The sequence below is a fragment of the Carassius carassius genome, chromosome 4 (assembly GCF_963082965.1).
Source record: "Carassius carassius chromosome 4, fCarCar2.1, whole genome shotgun sequence".
NCBI lineage: Eukaryota > Metazoa > Chordata > Actinopteri > Cypriniformes > Cyprinidae > Carassius > Carassius carassius.
The window spans coordinates 33357176-33381680 of NC_081758.1; the positions used below are offsets into that span (position 1 = coordinate 33357176).

General features: G+C 35.8%; 1 protein-coding gene across 2 annotated transcripts; it reads right to left on the bottom strand.

Moving 5' to 3' along the window:
* Positions 1–556: 556 nt before the first annotated feature.
* On the bottom strand, positions 557–23653 carry LOC132139867 (moesin-like). Of its 2 annotated transcripts, XM_059548527.1 has the most exons (14): positions 23276–23653; positions 13509–13592; positions 11315–11410; positions 10280–10402; positions 9891–10042; positions 8893–8976; positions 8635–8781; positions 7777–7873; positions 7227–7390; positions 6681–6811; positions 6444–6604; positions 6115–6207; positions 1986–2216; positions 557–1702 (listed from the first exon to the last, which is right to left on the bottom strand). In XM_059548527.1, the coding sequence occupies exons 1-14, from the start codon at positions 23285–23287 to the stop codon at positions 1538–1540; spliced, it is 1740 nt and encodes a 579-aa protein (XP_059404510.1). In that variant the 5' UTR covers positions 23288–23653; the 3' UTR covers positions 557–1537. The 2 variants fall into 2 exon arrangements, with proteins under 2 accessions (XP_059404510.1, XP_059404511.1); XM_059548528.1 differs by lacking the exons at positions 9891–10042; positions 10280–10402; positions 11315–11410; positions 23276–23653 and having other exon boundaries at positions 13509–13567.
* Between the last annotated feature and the right edge of the window lie 852 nt (positions 23654–24505).

The window sequence follows — 24505 nt, forward strand, 5'->3', positions numbered from 1 at the left end:
AAAACTTTAGTTACGGCATTCTACTTCAAATTATCTGTCGTTTTTTGCACACTAGTTATAGTTTATATATATATATACATACAGATAGATAGATAGATAGATAGATAGATAGATAGATAGATAGATAGATAGATAGATAGATAGAAATAAAGCCTAATTACCGGTACATATTGCAAATATTTAGAAATTAAGACTATAAAATGATAATAAGATTATTAACTGATCTCTTCTAAACATAACATAATATCCATTACCAAACAATTGAAGAATGAGCAAAAACAACAGTAGCCAATAAATTTGTGATGCTTTTAATATTTTTATTGACAGTTGCAATGAAAATGTTTTAAGCAGCAATCTTTTCTGTGATTGGTTGACAAAAAAAAATAAAGATAAAAAAAAAAAAAAAAAGAACTGCAGCCTAAGGCCAGGAAATAGCCCGGGTAACAAGAAGGCTGTATAAAATAAGAACAAACTTCATATTTTTAATCAGGAGATCCATGTAGATCTGAATGAAGAATTCTTCCAAAGTAGCTGGGGACATATTTCTTCAGTGCAGCATGATGCCACTTGAATAAAAATAAAATGATTACAGATCACAAAAACAGCTAAGGCACTGCCTACAGGTGGAGATCTATTTAAAACTGTGTACACTCTGGGTAAATACTGTTCGGAAATAAAGGGAGAAAATTATTCCCAGAAGATGCTTTTTAAATGTCATTCTATTAAAGGATTCTTTACAATAATACTGCGGAAAAAAATATTCAAATGCCTCTAAAACAAAAGTCTCTTCATTAAAAAAAGGCTTAAAATAAGAGTAGGATTAAAAAACTAAACTAAAAATACAGTTTGATATTTTCTCTACAGTGAAAAGGCACAAACAGGGAGCGACCACAAACCTGCAGCAGTGAGAAACTATATCAACAGGGATCACACACACACACACACACACAAACACACACACACACACTTTTGCTCTTGTGGCTTGCCAGTATTTGCAGAGTGGTTGATGGGGAGCAGATAGCCGTGAGTTTTAATCTATACTGTAGTTGTTTTATTTAAAAAGGCACATAGATACAATGTTATAGCAATAACTAGGCTATTACACCATCACAATGGCACTGTAAAATTTGATGTCAACTATACTGATCTGAATTGGCACTCTGACATGTCTCTCTGGAGTGCTTTTGAAACCTATCCTAACACTGGAATGCTTTTTCTAATCTTCATTCCTACTGAAATCCAAGTTTTACTGAAATTAAAACCCTTTAGTTTGGTTAATCAGCAATCCGTTTTCCAATGTTTTCCAATAAAAAAAGCTACGTCTAGGCCCAAACCATGCAAAAAATAAATCTCCCTTATCATAACGCAGTAACCCAAATAACACTCCCGAATTAAAGGAATTTTTTAACTATGCAGCATTTTTCTATATTTGGCTTTGTTTTCTGTTGGAGTGGTGCACTGTGGGTACTGTAGTTCCTCTGCAGGAATGATGCAAAAGACAGGCTGTAGCTCCCCCTGTTGGCTGACTGCAGTACATTTACATGCACTCGAACTCATCAATTCGCTGTTTGGTGTTTCCAGAGCGGATCTGACGAAGCGTCTTGTATTTATCACGTCCTGCTCTTACATTCTCTGCGTGGATGATGTCGTTCTGGGTCTTCTTGGTCTCATCACGAGCATTAGCAAGCTCAGAAGTGAGAGCCTGTGGAAAAAGGACACACTTTAATTTTTTCCTGTTCAAAGTAGATTTTCTCTGGCAAAGCCTTTACTAAATGCTAACCATGGCTGACCACTTTTTTACTATATTGAAAAAGAGCAGCTTGGACATTCTCCAGAATAACTCCTCCAGTGTTCCATGCAAGAATGAAAGTCAGAAACCAGTTTGGAATACCATGAGGTCAAATAAATGATAAACAGAAGTGTTATTTTGGGTAAATTATCCCTTTTTAAATAGTGTTTTAATCTTTGTGAAGTAGTTCTCTCACCAGCAGATGTTTCTGCACTCGTTCGTTCTTCTCAGCCTCTGTCATGCGCTCCTCCTCACTCCTGTCTTTATAGTCAGCTTCAGAGGTGAATTCAGCGGAGGCCTCTGCGCTGCTCTCGTCACCCTCGTCGTTGTCGTTTTCTCCATGCACTGGCTCTTGGACATGGACTGACGTGACTTTGTTCTTCAGCTCCTCTTTAGTCTTCTCCAGGTCCTCCTGCACCTGAGTGGCCTGGAAGAGACACACAGCACTGCAATGTTATTATCTAGACCATATAAAAGTTAACAAATATTTGATGTGCTTTTAATTTGGTCATTAAAGACTTTGCTTTTAGCACAAGCATGATACTATTAAGAGTCTGGAAGTTTGCTTCTGATTTCAATTACCCTTGAAATTTCTTTCAAATTGTCCATAGCACAGATTGAATGCAAACATGTGTTTACAGAAGGGCAACAGCATTTTATATTTATAGTTTTAAATATTTTATATATATTTTTGAGAGAAGTCACATTCACCAAGGCAGCATTTATTTGATCAAAAATACAGCACGAGTATACATTCAATATTTTTTTAAGCGATGGCAAAACTATATTTTCAGCAGCCAAATCTTCAGTGTCACATGATCATTCAGAAATCATTCCAATATGCTGATTTGGTTCTCAAAAAGCATTTCTTATTATTATCAATGTTGAAAACATTTGTGCTGCAAATTTCTAAAGTATAGAAATTTGGGGTATCTATACTTTACTTGAGTAATTATTTTTTAGCCGACTTTTTACTTCTACTCCTTACATTTTCACGCAAGTATCTGTACTTTCTACTCCTTACATTTTAAAAATAGCTTCGTTACTGCTATTTCATTTCGGCTTGTTTTCATGCCGGCTTGTCATCATTCAAAAAAAAAAAAAAAAAAAAACTATCCAGACAAATCGCGCCATCCGGATGGAGTGAATTTGATTGTGGTTGGATGAGAAGTATAAACAGATACCATTCCGACACCCCATTGGTTTGTACGCGATCAATCGCACCTGCACATGACACAAATCACGTCACACTCCAGCCAGGACATAGCCAGTTTTGGGTTCGTTTATCAAAAAATATATTTCTTAAAAGTAAGGTTGGATATGGAACCGGTATGCACCTAACTGAATAAGAGGAAGCAGATTTCGGTGCCTTTTAAATGCCTGAGCGATCGATTGAAATGTTTGTCCTGGTTCTCCGAAATGTACACAAGAAGCACGGACATCGCTAGGCTTTTTTAGCGGGGCTGTAGCATTTAGCTCCATAAACTGTATACAAATTTGTGATCGCCTCAGAGTCAGTCCCCTTAAGTTTCATATGAAACCGGCGTCAGACCGGTCTCCTCTCCGTCTTTCAGCGCGCTCTTCAATCCGCAGACCGCGGCGGAGCAGCGCGAGCGGAAACAAACACAGAGGACACAAGGTATGTGTTTATCGAAAGATTCTTAGAATATCCGTATCTGTGCAGTTCTTTGTCATAAATACAGTTTACAAAAGGTCACGAGGGAGCAGTCGGTTTCTCATCTTCTGTAAAGTTTTCGCTGCGTTCACCGCTCATCACTAAACAGCTGTTTCCTCCAGCAAAAATCTAGCCCTTAACACATATGAACGAACACTTACACTTATTTAAATATACTTAATTTAATCGTACGTACTTTATACATACACCAGCTACTGTGCAAAAGTCTTGGGCACATTAGTATTTTCACTAAAGAATGGTGTTCGGCCAGTTATTTATATACTTTGCTGTTTCAGTATAAAATATCTGTTTAAATTTCCAAACATTCATTTCGCCGTTGTCAGACTGCTTGTGCATTCAAAATCGCACTAGATTATTAATAAAATTAATGGCAAACTGATATTTCCTACTGACACACTACAGCATATATATAAATAACTGGCTTAAAACCCTTTTTTGGGGTGAAAATACTAATGTGCCTTAGACTTTTGCACAGTACTCTACTTTACAAACGACTGTTGCTACTTTATAAAGAATGAGCATACAGTCATTCACAGAATGGATTAAAGACAGTGACAGACAGCACTCATCTTAACTAAATATCAGAGTGAGTGACAGAGATACAGTCGAAACATTATGTGTGGTTTTTGTATTAAGTAATGACCCAGATTATGAAATACATTTATTAGCCTTAGATTAAGCATAACTTGGGAAATAAGAGCATCCAAAGTGAAAGCTATGTATTTATTTTAAATATTTGTAATGTTCTTTAATGTTATCCATAGTTTTTTTGTGGGTCTTTTTTTTAAAGTATCGGTTCAGGCACCGTTTAGGCGCCGGTACCGTTTTAAAAGTATCGAAATGGCACTGGATTATTTCTCACTGGCTCATTTACCAAATGGGTGCTTTCTCTTCGTCCTCCACAAATTAAGCTACTGTAGGTAGTTCGGTAGCGAGACGTTTTAATAAATTATCGTTTGCGATTGACGACGCGATTGACAATGTTGTGATAAGTAGGCTATACCAACTTTGTAACTCGTTACCCCCCCCCCCCCCCCACACACACACAGACTGGACATAGCAAATACAGGAAGCTATCAATCAAGAAGGTATCAGGATTATGAGTTATTTTTTCATTTTTAGTTTTTGATTAATCACTTGGATTAATCATTCATTTTGACAGCACTATAATCTTTCTTGTATATAGACAACCATACAAGGCTAATTGTTTTTTAGCCTCCACCAATGTTCTTGTCCATTGCCCTCGCAGATTCCTGCAGCTAAACTTGGATGTACATTTACATTACATTAAAGGTTATTGATGACATGCCTCTGAAGTTTGACTTTTTGCACCATAACAATACTTATAGGCAACTATAGGGTGACCATATGAGCCATTTTCCCAGGACACGTCCTTACCAGGATTTTTATATTGCCTAAAATATCCAGATTTTGGCTGTTTGTGCTTTGCAGATCGATCATTGTATGGCATTCATAAGTGTCATACAATGATTGGTTCGCAGCGACGCTTCAAGTTGAATGAACGAACAAACACCTAACATGTACGTGTATTTGCATTACTCTGATCGTTCTCTGTAGATCTCACCTTATCACACGCCACGATTGGTTGATTATGTAACATACCTGCATGTTATTGGTCAAACTACTTTGGATGTTTTAGGCAATATAGAAATTCTGGCAAGGACGCGTCCTGGGAAAATGGCTCATATGGTCACCCTAGGCAACTAGTCATCATATCTCTAGTTCTTTAATGTATTTGCATTGTACTAAAGTACGTTCATTTTCAATGGGCATATATGCGGCTGAAACAGGTAGCCTAGTGCATCCCAAATTTTTCAACATGAACATTTTAATATAACATTATAGTCATTATGGCCTATGGCTTTTAGAATAATGTTTTTTTGAGGAGGTGGGGTAGTGCACAATAGGCCCCTGTGGCGCGGCCTAAGCTTTTGTTCTAAATGGCATTTTTTTCCCTTACATTACTCTTACTTTTATACTTTAAGTAGTTTTTTAAACCAGTACTTTTACTTGAGTAAAAAGCTTGAGTTGATACTTCAACTTCTACAAAAGTCTTTTTAAACCCTAGTATCTATACTTCTACTTAAGTAATGAATGTCAATACTTTTGACACCACTGGATATATATGTATTCAGGGTTCATTGATGAATAGAAAAAAACAAAAAACAGCATTTATTTGAAAAATAATATAGAAAATAGTAATATAGAAATTTACTGTAAAATGCCTTTGTCACTTTTTATCAATTTAATGCATCCTTCCTGAATAAATGTATTTATTTCTTTAAAACAATTTCTGACCCCAAATTGTAACATATTTTGTTTTCCTTTAACCATTTTAAATCATAATTTTAAAGATTTTTCAACTGATTAAATTATAGATGTTCATATGGGAGTATGTAAATAATTTTAATATATTAAAATTATATGACAATATTTGCATATTGTCAAAGATGTAAAATAATAATTTTTAAGTTATATATCCAGCTTAATATCCTAAAAAGGTATTTGGTGATAAAAAAAAGCATGGATGGATGGATCTATTACCATCTATTATCTCATTTTACAATAATCTGCTGCGATGCACCTGCTAATAAGTAACCATGTTTACCTTCATTTGCCACTCTGATGCTTCCTCCTCTTTCTTCTTTTTGGCATCCTCAAGCAGGGAGATCTTAGACGTCAACTCTGCCAGTTCAGTTGCCTGTATACACACACATATATACGCACATGTTGTCAGCATTGCATGGGAATGTCTGTAATTGTGGATGTCCTGCACTCTGTGGTTAGATGATGTTTGGTTCTCATGGAAACGTTGTAATTGTAATTTGGTTACCATGGTTACAACTGTAATGGTGATGTTGTTACGCTGTCATGGTGACTAGAATTGCACTGCCATGGTGGCTGGCAATGTTTATGTTGGATGTCATAGTAACTGACCAGATGCTCCTGGTTCTTCATCTGGCTCTCAGATTGCTGCAGCAGAGCCGTTTTGGCCTCTTCTACCAGGCGGCGCTCTCGTTCCAGGCGTTCGGCCTCCTCTTGAGCGCGTTTACGCTCCTGATCCAACTCCATCGCCCTGCGGGTCTGCTCTTCCAGCTCTACCCACACAAAACAGTGGGTGATTAATAATCGTTAATGAATAGAAAAAACAGAGCGAATTTTACTCCACGTTACCTTGCTGAGCTTTTTTTGTTTGTTCCTCTATCACTCTGAGTCTCTCCATCAGCTCCTCTTTTTCTTTTTCAATCTTCTCTTTCTCCTTTTCAGCCTGCTCTCTCTTTTTACGTTCATCCTCCAGCATGGCCCTGAAACAAACAGACAGATATATTAAAAGAAGTATTAGAAGTCGTCCTCCCTGGCATTGTGAAGCATCCAACACTGAACTATGAACTAATCTAAACATCCGATCCTTCATTTATCAACATAACACACACACACACAAATATAAACACTTAGGCTTAATCAGTTATTGAACAAACTTTTTAAGTGGAGGAGAAAAAAAAACTATTTTTCTTCCATTCTTAGCTGGCGGACTAAGCAAGTACAGCCTACACTAAATTATTTTGGTGTTTAAATCTGAACTAAAAAATTCAAAGAATGAATCTGATCGATTCCATTTGGTGAATAGAATCAACATATTCAAATCATTGGAATGATTCACCAATAATCACAATCTTGAACTAATATCAGAGCCTTTGTGTGGTGCTTTTTTCCTCACACCTTTCCATCTTCTTGTGGTTCTTCTCCTCCTTGGCTTGTGCTTTCATCTGCTGGACCTCGATGGTGTCAGGTTTACGGCGTCTCATGTAAAGCTCATGGTTCCCCATGCACAGAGCCAGAATCCTCTTATTAATGCGTAAACGCTGGGCATAGAACACAAAGTCCTGTAGGAAAAGAGAGAGAGAGAGAACATTATTTACATATTTCCAGTGATGCTTTAAAATGCTGCCTACATAAACAGCTCCCTAAATTCGGAACAAGGCCAAAGAAAGGAGGTGGAGGGAGTGAGGAATCAGGAGCTATATGAGATACTGAAGAATGGGAAAAAGAGACCCACTTCCAGACTCTTTATGCCTGTGATAAAGTGTAACAGAGAAACGTGCAGCTTCAAAGGAAAGTCTTTACTGTGATTTCACCATCCTCAAATCACATCATAAAACATTTCACCACCAAGGCTTTGCAATAACAGCGTTCCTCTTGTCTACATTCCATTTCCAAAGAAACTGGACAGAAACTGTGATAAGTCAGACACAAATCTTGTTTGACATACCGGGGCTTTTTTATCTATGGGTTTGATGACAAATTTCTTATCGTTGAAAGAAATGTTCCTGATCTCACTCCAGGGGAAACCAATTTTAGGCGTCATCCTGACAAGAGAAAAGAAGAGATGAGTCACGTTTTCTGGACACAGAAATAAATGTCACTTTCTATGACAGAAACTCTTACAAGGTTTATTTATTTATTTTACAAATGGTCAATGAAAGCAAGGGAATTTTTATTTTCTATTAATTGTAGTGTTTGCTTAACGTAACCATGTTACTAAAATTTGGGAAATATCTAATTATAATAATAATAATTTTAAATTTCTTTAAATTCAAGACTCCTATGCTCATCAAGGCTGCATTTATTTTTGAAAAATACATTAATATAGTAAAATATTACAGTTTGTATACATTTTAAAATGTATTTTAATATATTTTCAAATCATATGCATTCTGTGATGGCAAAGTTGAATTTTCAGCAGCCATTACTCCAGTATTAAGTATCACATGATCCTTCAGAAATCAGTCTAATATGATGATTTAGGGCTCAAGAAATATTTTTTATTATTATCATCAATGTTAAAAATGGTTGTGCTGTCGATATCTATGATATGATATAACTATGATTTATTTAGGATTTTTTTTGAATAGAAAGTATTACTACAGCATTTATTTTTATTGAAATATAATTTGTTGTTACAATATAAGACTTAACTGTCACTTTTTATTTGCATCCTTGCTAAATATACATATATATATATATATATATGGTACTTTGTTAATTTATACTACCAAATTTATTTGTGACACCTTTCAAACCCATTAATTTGTTGATAATTGTAAACGTATCATGTTTCTTAAAGTACTTGTCATTATGCTCGTAGATGTTGAGTCCCAGGGCGTCCACCCCCAGCCACAGCTCAGATCCTTTCTTATTCTTGATACTGAAGTAATTCACACCGTACATCTCCAGATCCTGAGCTATCTTCAGATACTCCATCATCGAGTCCTCTCTGAAACACACACAGATACACATTATCATTCTGTCTGGTGTGTGTGATTGACAGGGTCACTGCAGTCAGCGATAAAACAGAAAAGGCAAGAGCGCATTCCATTGGCTGTACCTCAACATGCCCTTGTGCTCCTCATGCCAGACCTGAATTCTTTCCTCCCATTGCTCCTTATTCAGCTTGTGCTGCTCCAGAACTCTGCAGAGAAAAGATTACACACACATGCTCACATTTAGACTATCAAACACATTCTTAACATGTTCTTTGGCTGATATCTTTTAACAAAACATTAAGTAATCTGCTTTAAGCTTACACAAGACACTATGGCCTCCGCCATTTACAGTATTTAATGCATTTTTCACAGAAGTATGGATTTTATCAGTGTAAAGTGATGATCCTTGAACAATGAAACAACTAATAAAAATGACAAAATACATTAATTGTCAGCCAACTTGATTATTGATTTTAGTTATTGCAGCCCTAGTACAAAAAATGTATTATACACCACTCTTGGCGTTTCATCAGATTAGTGAATAAATGTTTAAAATACCACACAGCACTGGTATTTTAACCACTTACTTTAACATTAATAAAATAAAAGATGTATGTGACTGAAATTGTTTGAAATTTGAAAACAACTAATACACAGTGTTTGAAAAGTTAAGACTTACCCATTTTCAACATTTATATTATTAATACCTTAATTCTACTTTAATAGATTTTTATTACATATATGCTTTTTATAGTTTACACAACTCAAATTTGGCATTTACATTTAGTCATTCATTTAGCAGATGCTTTGTACACAATTTAGTATTTTTAATTTAATTTAGTAGATTTACTTCAGCAACCATAATGCAGTCTATTGCCATTTGTAAATATTGTACAATTAATAATTATACTGTCAATATAATAGATTTTCGAGTCTTATTAGTTCCCTTCATTAAGTAACTTCATGTTTAGTGATGCTTTGAAAATGTGATTTTAGAGAAGTATTATAAAGACCACATTAAATAAACAGATCAGAGCACACTTTCTGTCAATCATATGTGCACCCCCACTCTGGAGAAGCACTAGTCCCTACTGGTACCAAAATATCTGTGTATACACACCTCTGTGGGAGCAGTTTCTCACTGGACAGGTATCCAGGATTGTGAACATCCTTGTTGTAGTCGGTGTATTTGGCCTGCACTGCATAAGATGCCAGCAACACTGCAGTCTCTGGGGGGCAGTAGATATCGTCATTCAGGATCCCCTCTTTCACCTAAAGTAAACCAACAGTGGAGCTGTTTTAAAGCTTTAATGTTGGCCTGTAAGTCGAGCAGCCAGTGCAATTCCTTCACTGACCACCTGATGGTGCAATATCACATTATCATTTTACAAGACCCAGCGTTCATTTCCGTCCACTCCAGTTGACATGCGTTCAATATTAATATATTTAAAGCCACATCTTATGCTTAACTTTACACAAGATATACAGTAAATACACACACACACACACCTGAAGGAAGAAGAGTCTTTGAGTCGCCTCTTGAATCAGCTCCTCGGAAACGTCTTCAGGGTAAAACTTTGCTCTGAATTTAAACAGCAGTGGACTCTCCTTGCGGATGTCTTGAGCCGTAACCTAGACAATAAAAAATATCAAAAATAGTATCAATTTCAGTTTGGCATGGTCATTAATTCCACCTGTCAGCAACCATCATATCTTTGTTCAGCATAAATTATCAGACTCTCATTGCCTTTCCTTATTATTTTTTTATTAATGTCACTTTTTTGAGGCACGCTGGGAAAAATTATTGGGACGTAAGAAAATTGGAAGACAAGTCTGAAAACGGCTGACAACTCCAAGTTTCACTAGAAAGTGCTAATCAGTGAAATCCTGTCAGAAGCATTACAGGCGAAATATTTCGTTGACAGGTTTTTCTTTATTTTGTCAATGGTAATGAAGAAAAGATTAAAAAAGGTGTCATGATTAGAATTAGATTTTTAATTAAAACTTCATTAAATTTGAACCAAAATATACTGTTGTGAATATATTGTTGTCGTAACAATGCTTCACACAAAATGCAATATCCTTGGTAGACTCTAAAACATGACATGTTTCCAAAGGATGAAGATTTTACTACACTGGATCTTCCAAAAAGTATCAAATACACTAATAAACCTATTATATGCTGTGTTTTATGAGCGCATGTAAACAGCAAGGACACATGTTGACATAATTTATGAATGTGATAACTCTTGACAAGTATGTTAAAATTAGTAAATGGATAAACATTTTTCAAAAATCTTGGAACATTTGGCCTGTTACAATTTAACACATTTTCTTAATTTTGCACATTATAATCATGATCATAATTCAAATGTTTATTTTGGCAACCAAAATTATTTACCATTCAAATCATAGTAAAATCAACTTGATGAGATGATGAAATATATAAAAAAAACACATAACATTTAAAAAAAATATAAAATACAAAAATGAATCCTGGTGCTAATCGGACTCTGAAAAGCAGCTGTATGCATTCACACACACCTTCTTGTTGAGTTTAAGCCAGGTGGTAAAGCCTTTGGTGTCCTGGTACTGCAGTCCAAAAAACCACACCTCCCTTAACCCAATGGTTTTCACCACCTATAAAACAGATTCATATTAAATAAACACGCATATTACATAAATACCATTTTCGCACACCCATAGTACATGCATTTGGTTTCCATAATAGAGGGATCTGAAAAGGAGACTCAAGCTCAAATTCCTCTTAATGGACATGGAAAAAGTGGAAATCCACCTGGGGCTGGACCACTTATTTAATATCTCCAACATAGTTGTGCTAATTTAATAATAATTCAAATTGAACAAATAAATAAATTACTTTTAAATGCACTTTTTCTGGCCATATTTCCTCAAATAAAACATTGGACCAGTTCCACAATTCTTAGTGGCAGATTCTTAGGTTCAGGTTCATGTTTTAATCCCTGCTCTATGTATTTAGTGTTAAAGCAGGGGTGGAACACTCAAGAGATGCTATGAATGAAACCACATATGCAGAGAAGACACTCGTTATTCTCGGTCAAGAGGGTGTGAGAGACCGAGAGCAATGGAAAAGGTATTGTGAAATGCTGACTCACAACTGGACCAGTCAGGACATACTGGGTCTAAAAATGATGAAAGTTAAAAAGAGACCGAGAAAGAATGGAAGAGAGTGATGAGCAAATGTGGAGAAAGAGAATATAATGGGGAGGCGGCAGCTGTGTTTATATACGATTTGCAAACAGAGAGAGTGACGCTTGCTGGATGGTTAGCATGGGGTTTTTTGGACAATTAACGAGGATAGATACACACTTCCAGGACACATATTCACTTATAATCAAAACAATCACACACTAAAGTACAACTGAGATTAGAGATTTTAAGTTCCAGTAACAGTGAAAAGTCTTATTACAGTATCGGTTTAAACGAGTACAAACTACATTTTTGAACGCAAGCTCTAGGTTGCTGCTTTCAAACACTCAAATTCACTTTTTGGATTTTAAAGTTGCTGTCTTAGTGATATATTAATTTAGAAACACTACCGTTCAAAATGTGAGGTCAGTAAGACTTTTCAATGTTTATAAAAGAAGTCCCTTATGCTCAACAAGACTGCATTTATTTACTCAAAGCACCAGTAAAAACTGCAATATTGTGAAATATTATTACAATTTAATAATTAACATTTCATGTTGAAAATTGATGTGCTACTTAATGTTCTTGTTGAAACTGATACTTTTTTAAAGGATCTTTTTAACTAAAAGTACTCAAATATAATTAAAAAGAACAGCATTTATTTGAAATAGAAATATTTAGTTATGTTATAAATATCTTTCACTTTTGATCAATTTAATGCAGTAAATTGCAGGACAACATACCGGTAATATATAATTAACTCTATAAAAAATGATAATGATCCCAAACCGTTGGAAGACCGTTGGTCTTAAGAGAATGTAATAGGAGATGTAATGTAGATAGGACAAATGATCACACATCAAATATTAAATTTGTGTTTATGCAGCCTAATAAACCTGTATTTCTGACTGTTGATTTGTCTTGATTTACTACTTGTCCGAACATTAAAACCTCATAACTGATAAACTTAAAATACTATTGAGATTTACTTGAATGCCATCATTATAATTTCATCTAATCTTTAAAATTTATTTTTAACATTTCTTTTAACATGAAAAAAAAATGGAACTCAACAACCTACACAACTGCAAGAAGAATGAATGTTGTGTGTGTGTGTGTGTGTGTGTGTGTGTGTGTGTGTGTGTGTGTGTGTGTGTGTGTGAGAAATTAAAAGTTTCTCAGAAACAAAGTGATTTCATAGACGTGATGTACAGAGTGACTAAGAGTGAGGAAGAGGGGACTGTACAGGAGTACAGGCTGAGGAAGAAGCAGAGTCAGAAAGAGGAAGGGTGGAGGAAGGGAGAATTCCCTCACAAGAAGGATGTCCAGTTCTTAATCTAAACACACACACAGACAGCTTGTCTGACATGGTCTTAAGTTTCCAGTGCAAGTCAATATTTCTGCTCACACTGAATGTGATATATTCACATCCAATCAGAAAACATTGAATGGACATTTATAAGGAGCAGGATGTTGAATCAAGATCTCAATGTGTGAAAAGATCTTAAATCCTTTAATGAATAAATAAATAAGCAACAAGTTCACACACACACACACACACACACACCTGGTCAAATAACTGTTTCCCTGTGGTGCTGGGTTGGATGGCAAACTCCAGCTCGGCATCCATTGTAGTCACACGAACACTGATCTGGAAAAGAAAAAAATCAAATAAAATGTGAATAAATTAATGCAGACTGAAAGACAGACTGAAAAGCCAACAGATAGGCAGAAGTACGGTTAAAAAAATTTGACCCAGTAACAATTATTATTTATTTTTTTTCAAAGAATTTAATACTTTTAGGCAGCAATGATCCATTAAAACTGATCAAAAGTGACAGTAAAGACATTTATAATATTATAAATGATTACTGTTTTCAGTGCTTTTCTTTTAATTTAAAAAAACAAATATTAAGCAGTAAAACCATTTTCAACTGTGATTACAACAAAGGTTATGAGCACCAAATCAGAATATTATAATGATTTCTGAAGGATCATGTTACACTGAAGTTTGATGGATCGCTTAAACATCTTTCATAGCTTATACTACCTAGAAAAGGCCTGAACCCTCATCAAAGAGCACTATAAAAGAGGGATTATGTGAAGTGTGTGTGTTTTGATGAGTGTGTGTGTGCATGTTTGTGTGTGCACACTTAAATCTGCTCCAAAGCGTGGCTTGCTATTTTAACGTGATTGATTGCACTGGAACTCTGGATAAGATAAAAACAATGCAAGGAAACAGCAAGAGGGACGAATGGAAAAAGATACCCCCCCTCTCTTCTTTCTGTCTCTCTCACCCCATCCCCGCCTCCACCCCACAGGATGCAGATAACCACACCTCCTGTAACCATGGAGGCACATTAAGCAATGCGCCTCACTTCCTCTCACTATACAATTATCATTAACTCAAACTAACCAGTGTTCTGTGAAAATGTCAATGAAATATGGACAGTTCTTATTGATGGGGTCCATATAAAGCTCTTCTGTTGAACTAAGGTCTTTTATCCAGCTTTAACTGTTTGTGCGAGAGACAAATAGCTCAATTTAGGCACACACCTCCAGCTCAGCTGTACCCATAATGCTCTGCTTTATCTAGCAGCTGCCTGTGAGGCAGACGAGTGTCCATGTGCTGAGACTCTAAAGAGCTCAATATAGCATTTGCACATCAATGAAGCCAAACAACATTGTTTCTTGGAAGTCCTCTAAATGATCGACAAAGAGAAGCACAAATGAGATTTGATAGTTAATATTCCTGAGTCATGAGGGCAATAATGAGGTAGCAGGGTGAGTGTAAGGGAATAAAGAAATAGAAAGAAGAAATATTTATAATATGCACACATTCAGCCTTAATACTATATGTAATAACAAAAAAAGCAGTTTATGTCTTATCTCATCACATTCATATATGAATTGCCTAATGTAAAAGATAGTCTATATTTGTAATTCAAAACTGAGAAATTTGCCAAAATAAAAATAAAAGTTTGCACTGGATATTACTGCCAGTTTTAAATATATCCACACACTCCCTCATATCTACTAGCTTACTTGAGCACACACCTCCTTGAAGCCATATTTTCCACACACAACTACATATTCAAATATCTTGATTTTCTCATATTCACACACTAAGCTATTAAATGTCTGATGTTTTGATACTTCTTAATGTTATAACATACCATAAGATATTCAGCATAGAAAGTGATATTCAGATTGTTAAAAAAAAAAGGTTGTGAAATGGCTGGATTGTGAAACTGTGTTTGAAAGCCAGGTGTTTTATGTGTGTGTCCAAGGTTATATTATCAGGAAGTTCGTGTGTTGGTAACTATCAAGCACTCTAGGAATGACTTTACTATGAGGTGACTCCTTTGATTTTAGCCTTACTCTGTGTGTGTGTGTGTGTGTGTGTGTGTGTGTGTGTATGAGAGAGAGAGAGAGAGAGAGAGAGAGAGAATCCTATCTCTGCTGTTTCATAGGCTTACATCAGCCAGTTGGAACAAAAAGAGAACAAGCAGAACTTTCCCAACAACTATATGACTTTTCTGCTCTTTTTGTCTTCTTCTCCTCTCTGGGTCTGGGAGAGTTCATTTCATATACACAAGCTACGACATAGCATCTCCCCCTCTCAATCTCATGCTTTCTTGCTGTCAGAAATGACAGGTTTGTGTGTGTGTGTGTGGCAGTAAGTGTGGAACAGTATACTGGTGGTCGGTTAATGGACCCTCTTAATCCAGAGGTGGATTCACAGGATAAAAATAGCTCATGTCTTCACGAAACAGGAACTAAGAATTTGTAGTTCTGCCTGGTCAGAGTGGGTGTGGGTGTGGGTGTGTGTGTGTGTGTGTGTGTGTGTGTATGAGAGAGAGAGAGAGAGAGAGAGAGAGAGAGAATCCTATCTCTGCTGTTTCATAGGCTTACATCAGCCAGTTGGAACAGAAAGAGAACAAGCAGAACTTTCCCAACAACTATATGACTTTTCTGCTCTTTTTGTCTTCTACTCCTCTCTGGGTCTGGGAGAGTTCATTTCATATACACAAGCTACGACATAGCATCTCCCCCTCTCAATCTCATGCTTTCTTGCTGTCAGAAATGACAGGTTTGTGTGTGTGTGTGTGTGTGTGGCAGTAAGTGTGGAACAGTATACTGGTGGTCGGTTAATGGACCCTCTTAATCCAGAGGTGGATTCACAGGATAAAAATAGCTCATGTCTTCACGAAACAGGAACTAAGAATTTGTAGTTCTGCCTGGTCAGAGTGGGTGTGGGTGTGGGTGTGTGTGTGTGTGTGTGTGTGTGTGTGTGTGATGGGTGTAGTCTTCACAGTGGACCTGCCAGAGGTTCTCTGCCACTATTCTTAGAACAATCACAATCACCCTGCTTTTACTCACACACACACAAAGAGAGAGACAATGATACTCACACAATTACACAAAGAACCAGCAAAGAATAGGCTATACATAGTATCTGCAGTTTTAAAAAAAATTCAATAAAATGAGCATATTAGCTCCATTTCAAAATGTAGCTCTGTGACATAATCTAAGATGGTTGATGATATGATTCTATAGGGGAACTGACCTCCTGTGAGGTTGTTTATCAATGGTTTATGCTTTAGTTGTAGCCATCAGCCTGCTTTATTTCAACTTTTTCTAAATAATCATGTTTAACAGTGGAATTCCTTGTGAAATCTACATTAGCCATGATTCTGCAGAAAAATCGCCATCAATCAGAGAATCGCAACACGTAAACCACATTTGCCTATACTGCAATAAACATAAAATATATCATTTCGTTACATAACCAACTTACATAACCGTCATGCTTCAATTCATTCAGGATGCTGTCTTAGAAGGTAGCTGCCTGTGCAGTAGACAGCAAGGCCTGCTCAGTAGGGTTTGGATCAGAATGTGAAGTTAGTTTAGCATAGGCTACAGCAAAAATGCTAATCATGAGCTTTGACAGAGCCAAGATTCTGCACACAATGCCTCGCATTTCTCAAACACATCAAAATCAATTATCAAGCCCACACACACACAATAATAATAAATAAAAAAAACTAGAGCAAGCGATGAAAACTAATTACTACAATAAAAAGGCTAATTAGAGCAAATATTTGGACTAACTGGCTCATTCTAAAATTAAGTATAGTGTAGAGAACACACTACCACAAAATTCACAGTGTTTTTATCCAATTCACACACACACACACACACACACACACACACACACACAGAGCCTGTAGGCCTGGAAAATGGCTGCCGTTTCTAACAGGCAGACGAGGGGAGATAAAAAGCCAACAACCTCTGTATATTTGTGTTTATTCTGTCGTTACCCTTAGTTAACTGACATCACAATCTTACTGTGGTAGTGAAGTCAAACTCCCCCTCCTTTGGGTGTCTGATTTAGGATAATGACTCTACAATACTTCCTCCAAAAAATTATTGAGATGGCAAAACCGGAGTGCATTTGTGGCCAATCCTCATCTGACCTTGTATATTTAACGCACATTAACTTACACGTTTGTCCGTGTCTAAAATGGAAATGTGATCAATGCAGACATTGATAAAATGCTGTCGATAATTAGCTGTCTTGTGGGTTTGTAGTATGCAACAGAAGAAAACTAGCAAAAACCTGCCGTGTCACTGCACCATAACAGAGTTCAATTAATGTTATCTCTCCCCTACATGGCTGGAAGAAAACAAAATGTAGTTTGGAAACAATTATGCAAAAGTTTAAAACAGCACACAGTACATTTAACACAAGACCTTTCCTTGTCACAAAACCATATAAAACAACATATACAGATAGAAGGGGGGAAAAAAATCAGGAACTGTTCAGAACTTCCATATTTCAGATAAATATCTGCATGAATTACCTGACCAGGATATTGATACTACAGGATCAAATCTCCCTCTTGAAATACGCTTCATAGACGAAACTGCTAAACATTTACACAAACATCAGTAACTTCCCAAATTGAATAAAAATGCATGCAGCCACAGGGCAATGGTAACTACAATAAATTTTAATTTAGGTGAATATGAATTTGAAATGGAAGTGTGGCTCTGTTTTTAAACAATAAGCTATCTAACAAAACATATTTAAATAAAAGACACTTAAATAATTGGTTTAATAATTGATGTCCTTAACACTACACCAAAGGTTCTGCCAGTAAATGAACACAGCTCAATTACTCTAAAGTGGAAGTTTAAAAAAAAAATTAAATGCAGGAACAACTGACACCAGTATTATGAGTTCACACAATAGTCCTGTACAAAACATCTTGCTCAAAGCTATAAAGTTTTTCAGCTGACTGTCCAAAACCACTTGCAAATGTATCCAACTATTTTAGTTCACAATCTGTTCATATTGCTTTACACATACCCACACAGAGTTTGACTCACATGAGGCTTGAAGTGAGAGGTTGTTCAATGCTGATGTTTTCCCTCCATTGAAATGTGATCTGTTCAACAACTCAAGAACTTTCTCCTCGACACCCCCTGGAGCTTTACCTTATTAAATATCATTAATCTGACAATGTGTGTGTGTGTGTGTGTGTGTTTGTAGTTAATCCCTCCACTTTGAACATACCAGAGACTTCCAACACCCTTCTAACTTCATGGTAAAGGTAGCCAGGTCAAGAAATAATATTTAAGCAGTATATTTAGGCAAATAATACTAAAGTCTATATTTTATGATGTAGAAACTATTGCCTGTAAATTAATTCCAGGCTTTTGGATCATCTGTATGGTTTTAAATCAGTTACATGACTTATGGTCTGGACATAACACTCCTTTTTTAGTGTTTACTGAATTAAATCGGTGTACGTTTGTCAACAGAATTAAATTTGAACTTCAACTATATAGAGTTGAAAAGAGAATACAACCACGAATGTTCAAGAAAATCCAAAAACATGCACTAAAAAGATGCAAACTGTACATACCATTCAAAAGTCTGGGGTCAGTGAGAGTTTTTTTTTCTTGAAAGAAACTTTCTGTTATTCAGCAAGGATGCATTAAATATTAATTACATTTAAGTAATTAAATAAATGCAGCCATTGTCAGCATGAGAGGGATCTTTCAAAAACACTGAAACATAGAAACTGTACCAACCCCAAACTTTTTAAGAGTAGTGCATATACAGACTTCTGTGACTGAAACAGATCTGGCTATAAATTTACACAAAACTGTTTATATAATTTTGCACAAAGGTTAGTGTTAAGTTGACCCTTATGACCTGAACCTACAGAGGTCACAAAACTCCCACTCAATACACTGAGAGGAACTGATGACTGGAGATAAATGCATTCGTGTAAGTGCATGTGAGGGAAGGAAGAAAAAGAGAGGAGTGTGTTGATTATAAAAGAGGCCATTTTAGTACATTAGCTGTGATACACAGCTGCATTTTGGGCAACAGAAATCTGAGGAGGAAAAGGGGCCCAAACTCACTACAAAAAGCTGTGTGTGTGAGGGTGTAAGTGCACGGATGCCACAGCTCTGTGAAACTCCAAATAAGGTACTGAGCCTCCAAATAAGGTATTCAAGCTTAGCTAGTCCCGAACAGGAAACGTTCAAACAGGAAGTGATGTAACCACAGTGTAAGCACAGAAATCTTGAGTCATTTTCGGAAAGAGACTCTTGGACTTGAAGGAGTCTACAATAATGGCTGAAAAAAGGTTCTGACTCATTTTACAGTCCAATATGATTCCATAAGCAGATCCAAACCTCTAAATGCATCCAATGTCCCCACTGACAAGAGAAACCCATCTACTTATACTAGACTGATTTCTATTATCATGAAAATCCATCTATTCCGGGGGGAAACAAATGGCATGTATGCCGCAGTCAGCGGCACAACCTCACCGACACTCTTCTTTTTAGTGTCATGAACCTACTCTGTTCTCTCTTCTTGAAAACACCTCTGATATTACATCCGGTTAACATCTACATTCACACACAACTATTCTTGGCCTGAGCTTCTCTTCATTCAGAACATGAGAGGAAAATAACTACAAGCTACATTTATAAGCTATAGTGCAAGGATGTGATCAAGCTATTTTAAGAAATAAATAGAAATGGGAGCTTAATCACGATATCAATACTCAAATGTCTAATATGGCCATTTAACAGGCTAATAACTTACATTACACTAACAAACAGTAACAGTATATAATGTATACATAATGTAAACAATATATTTTTAACAGTATACAATCCTTCACAGTACAAGAATTTGGGTCATAAATCTTTAATTCACACATTTTCATGTACATCAATACTGATCTGTTGACAGAGATTGGATGATAGATGGATGGTTTTCCCCAAGAACACATTAATATGCAAATTAGATGCAATTCTATACATTGTATAGAATGGGAATACCAGTTTACATACATTTTACGTACATATTCCATAAAATAATTCTATTATATCTTTCATAACATAGTTGAAAGCCATCTTTGAACAAATTTTGGCTGAAAATAGCCTAAAACCTAAAAACTGATTGCTGAATGAAAAAAGAAAACATTATTTTTGCCTACACATGCCTTTATTATGTCTATTTTAGTAATATATATATATATATATATATATATATATATATATATATAAAACTTAGTCCTGGCATCCTCTACAAAGGACATAGAATAAAGTTTTTTCTCCATTTGTTTCTTATGCTTCAACCAATCTAATGAAATACTAAAAAAAAATTTTTTTTTTCTTTTTTCTCTGGTTCTCAGGAGGACTAAGTATTATCTAACGTTTCAATGATTGAAACACACAGATTTCCATATTAATGCACAAGAAAGGCTAGGAAATAAATTTTCAGGTCATTTTTAAAGATTAGTCATTCGGGTATTTACATGGTAATTTTCAAAGAACAATATGGTACAAGCTCCTAGACCATAGCACATGTCCATGGTACTTTTTTTTTTTTTGCTAGTTGTTCTTTTGAATACTCATATCTCATGCAATTCTCGTATGTAACTACTGACACTTAACCACTTAAAGGCAGTTACAAGATGAAAGAAATTGCTTAAACTAAAAACTTGAGCTACTTGTAATACAAAAATGATTTGTCTCTACTTCCAACTGTTGGTCTGTGGTCTTAAATATAGCCTAATCCTTCACAGTACAAGAATTTGGGTCATAAATCTTTAATTCACACATTTTCATGTACATCAATACTGATCTGTTGACAGAGATTGGATGATAGATGGATGGTTTTCCCCAAGAACACATTAATATGCAAATTAGATGCAATTCTATACATTGTATAGAATGGGAATACCAGTTTACATACATTTTACGTACATATTCCATAAAATAATTATATTATATCTTTCATAACATAGTTGAAAGCCATCTTTGAACAAATTTTGGCTGAAAATAGCCTAAAACCTAAAAACTGATTGCTGAATGAAAAAAGAAAACATTATTTTTGCCTACACATGCCTTTTTATGTCTATTTTAGTAATATATATATATATATATATATATATATATATATATATATATATATATATATATATATATATATATATATATATATATATATATAAAACTTAGTCCTGGCATCCTCTACAAAGGACATAGAATAAAGTTTTTTCTCCATTTGTTTCTTATGCTTCAACCAATCTAATGAAATACAAAAACAGATTTTTTTTTTTCTTTTTTCTCTGGTTCTCAGGAGGACTAAGTATTATCTAACGTTTCAATGATTGAAACACACAGATTTCCATATTAATGCACAAGAAAGGCTAGGAAATAAATTTTCAGTTCATTTTTAAAGATTAGTCATTCGGGTATTTACATGGTAATTTTCAAAGAACAATATGGTACAAGCTCCTAGACCATAGCACATGTCCATGGTACTTTTTTTTTTTGCTAGTTGTTCTTTTGAATACTCATATCTCATGCAATTCTCGTATGTAACTACTGACACTTAACCACTTAAAGGCAGTTACAAGATGAAAGAAATTGCTTAAACTAAAAACTTGAGCTACTTGTAATACAAAAATGATTTGTCTCTACTTCCAACTGTTGGTCTGTGGTCTTAAATATAGCCTAATCTTTAATAAAACAATGATTCATTAATTATGAGGTGTAACACACACACACATATATATATATATATATATATATATATCAGGGACTCTATGACTTTTTTTGCAGTATTTGGGTGAGCCTTGGCATGGAAAATTTTGACAGACGAGCTACAAAAATGCTGGAACAGCCGCTTCTGACACGGCTCATATTTCTTGTCCGACACCACTTACAAAAAGCAGACCAAAAACGCGCCAATACGCTGCTGGACAGAGGCTTAAATTAAATGCATGCGTGAATCACTTTGAATGAATCTTTTAAGTGAACAAACGGTTCTCATTCACTTTCGTGACATGACTGATCCCCCACGTGACTGATTTTTCCACCACGTGGTTACGATTAATAAAGCCGACAAAAGATGTCAATGAAATCATAAATTACCTTAAAAAAACATGTAGACTTAATTGAAGAAAATTGAGATTAAAGTAAATTTGTTTTGTTATTATTTGTGGCCTAACACTCTTTCCGTTTCTTCAGTCTTTTAGTATATGTATAGGCCCAGTTTAATAAAAGATAATACAACCGGTGTTTGAATGGAATCGGCTATGATTCAATAACTCATAACACAAAAAGACGTTCTTGTTGCCACCTACTGGCCTAATTATGTAACTTAACTATTCAATGAACCTGAACGAATCTTTTGTGAAAGAACTCAAAAGATTCGACTCACTGGGAATCAGAATCCACACCACCACTAGACGGCCTATTCACGGCAACATTGATGGAAAACCAATCAGATTTGGGGGGGAGGGAGGAGAAAAGGGGGTTACAGGTTGTCACCGAGTAACGGTTCAGCCCCTATACAACACAAAACGCCACTAAGTTAATAGATTTAGAAAATTGCTTATAAAATACAACACACAGCGAAAGCATGAGTGAAGAAAAGTAATGAAACTAATAAAATAGAGAAATTGTCCAATTAATTTGCAACGCAACAAGTTCTTCTTCAGTGTGTTAGGATGGGATGAACGACCGTCATTGTCCAAATAATTAATTCTTGCCATAAATAGTGCATCGCGCATGGCCTACTGTTCGCCAGCGGGAACTGGCTGGCAAAAATTGCCAACAAGAAAAAAGCCCATCCTCGCCCCTTTCGAGCGCCTACGCTTCGCTGCTGTCTCCTGTTTCACCAAAAATGCGCAGCTTTTAAAACCACTGTGAAATGTCCTCTCAATTTTTTATTGCTACAGTACAAACTCAAACCAATAGTTTACTTTTCTAAAGGGTAACGTTACTCACCGTTTTCGGCATTTTGTCTGTATTTAGTCTCTTCTCTCACGGATGTGTCACAAACTGAGCTGATACAATGAAGTCAACAGAAAGGCAAACTTTTTCCCATCGGCTGACGTCCACGCGCAAGAGTGAGCAAACGCCACCGCCCGTGTGGAAAAGCTTCTCCTCAAATTTCTTCCAGATTCCGAGGACAAAGTTTCACCTTTTAGTGCGTCTTTTTGTCGCTCAGAGAAGTACTGGTGGTCCTAGAGTCGTTTCCTGCTAACGGAACTGAGTTTTGAAAACCACACCCAGCCCAGCCGAAGCATGCTAACCGAAGCGCGTTTGCCTAACTCCGCCCGGCCCCGTTATGCGCTGCTGCTGCTGCTGCTTTGTGTGTCACAGACGCCGGGGCTTCAACGCGCGCGCTCTGGGAATGCGAGGTGGGGGTATCCCACACAATTCCAAAGTGACGTAATTTTCCCCAAGAAATTCCAAGCTCGACTTGGCTTCCTCTATTGAAAGGCATCATTTGGTACGGGAAATGCCTGAGGAACATGGCGAGACTTTTTATGGACCAAAAACTGAATCGTGGAATGTAACTTGTCTACATTTTACATGTCTACAAAAAACTAGGCCTACATTTTAGATAAATATTTTGAAAACAAAGAACTTAGAAGTAACCCATGACTGAAAACGCTTCCTTGAAGAACAAACACTTTTGTATATAGCCTATAGTTGTGTAAAATTGGTGAGCATTTTTTTGGAATTGAACTTTAGGGACTTTCAATAAAAATAAACTTTAACTTTCTTTATTAGGACTATACTTTGATAATTTATTATTAATAATAATAATAATAATAAATTTTATTTATAATGCGCTTTTCTAGAACCCAAAGCGCTAGGTGTTTTAAATATCCTTTGATTTTTAATGTGAGCCAATTAGGCCATTTTGTAATTTTGTTTCAAAACGTGTTTACGTGCACAAAACAACCCCAGTTTTTATTTGTCATATACAGTATCATGTAAGCACATTGATCTAATTGCCAGAAGATTATTTAAATGACTAGAAAGACCAGAATATTGTGAACTGTGAATATTATCTCCTAAAGATGCTCATTGGAGGAACATACAATCTGCTGGTGTCTTGTACAAAAGGTATTGAAAAAGGTATTAAAACTGTTATCGTATTACAGTGGTATTTTTAGATATGCACTCTAGGCTACTAAATGATTGTCGTATTCACGTACCATGGTA

Coding starts and splice junctions, on each gene's coding strand:
- LOC132139867 (XM_059548527.1), bottom strand. Junction 11,411..13,508: donor GGAAACAGTTATTTGACCAG/GTGTGTGTGTGT, acceptor TCTGTTTTATAG/GTGGTGAAAACCATTGGGTT. Junction 8,977..9,890: donor GAGAAACTGCTCCCACAGAG/GTGTGTATACAC, acceptor TTTTCTCTGCAG/AGTTCTGGAGCAGCACAAGC.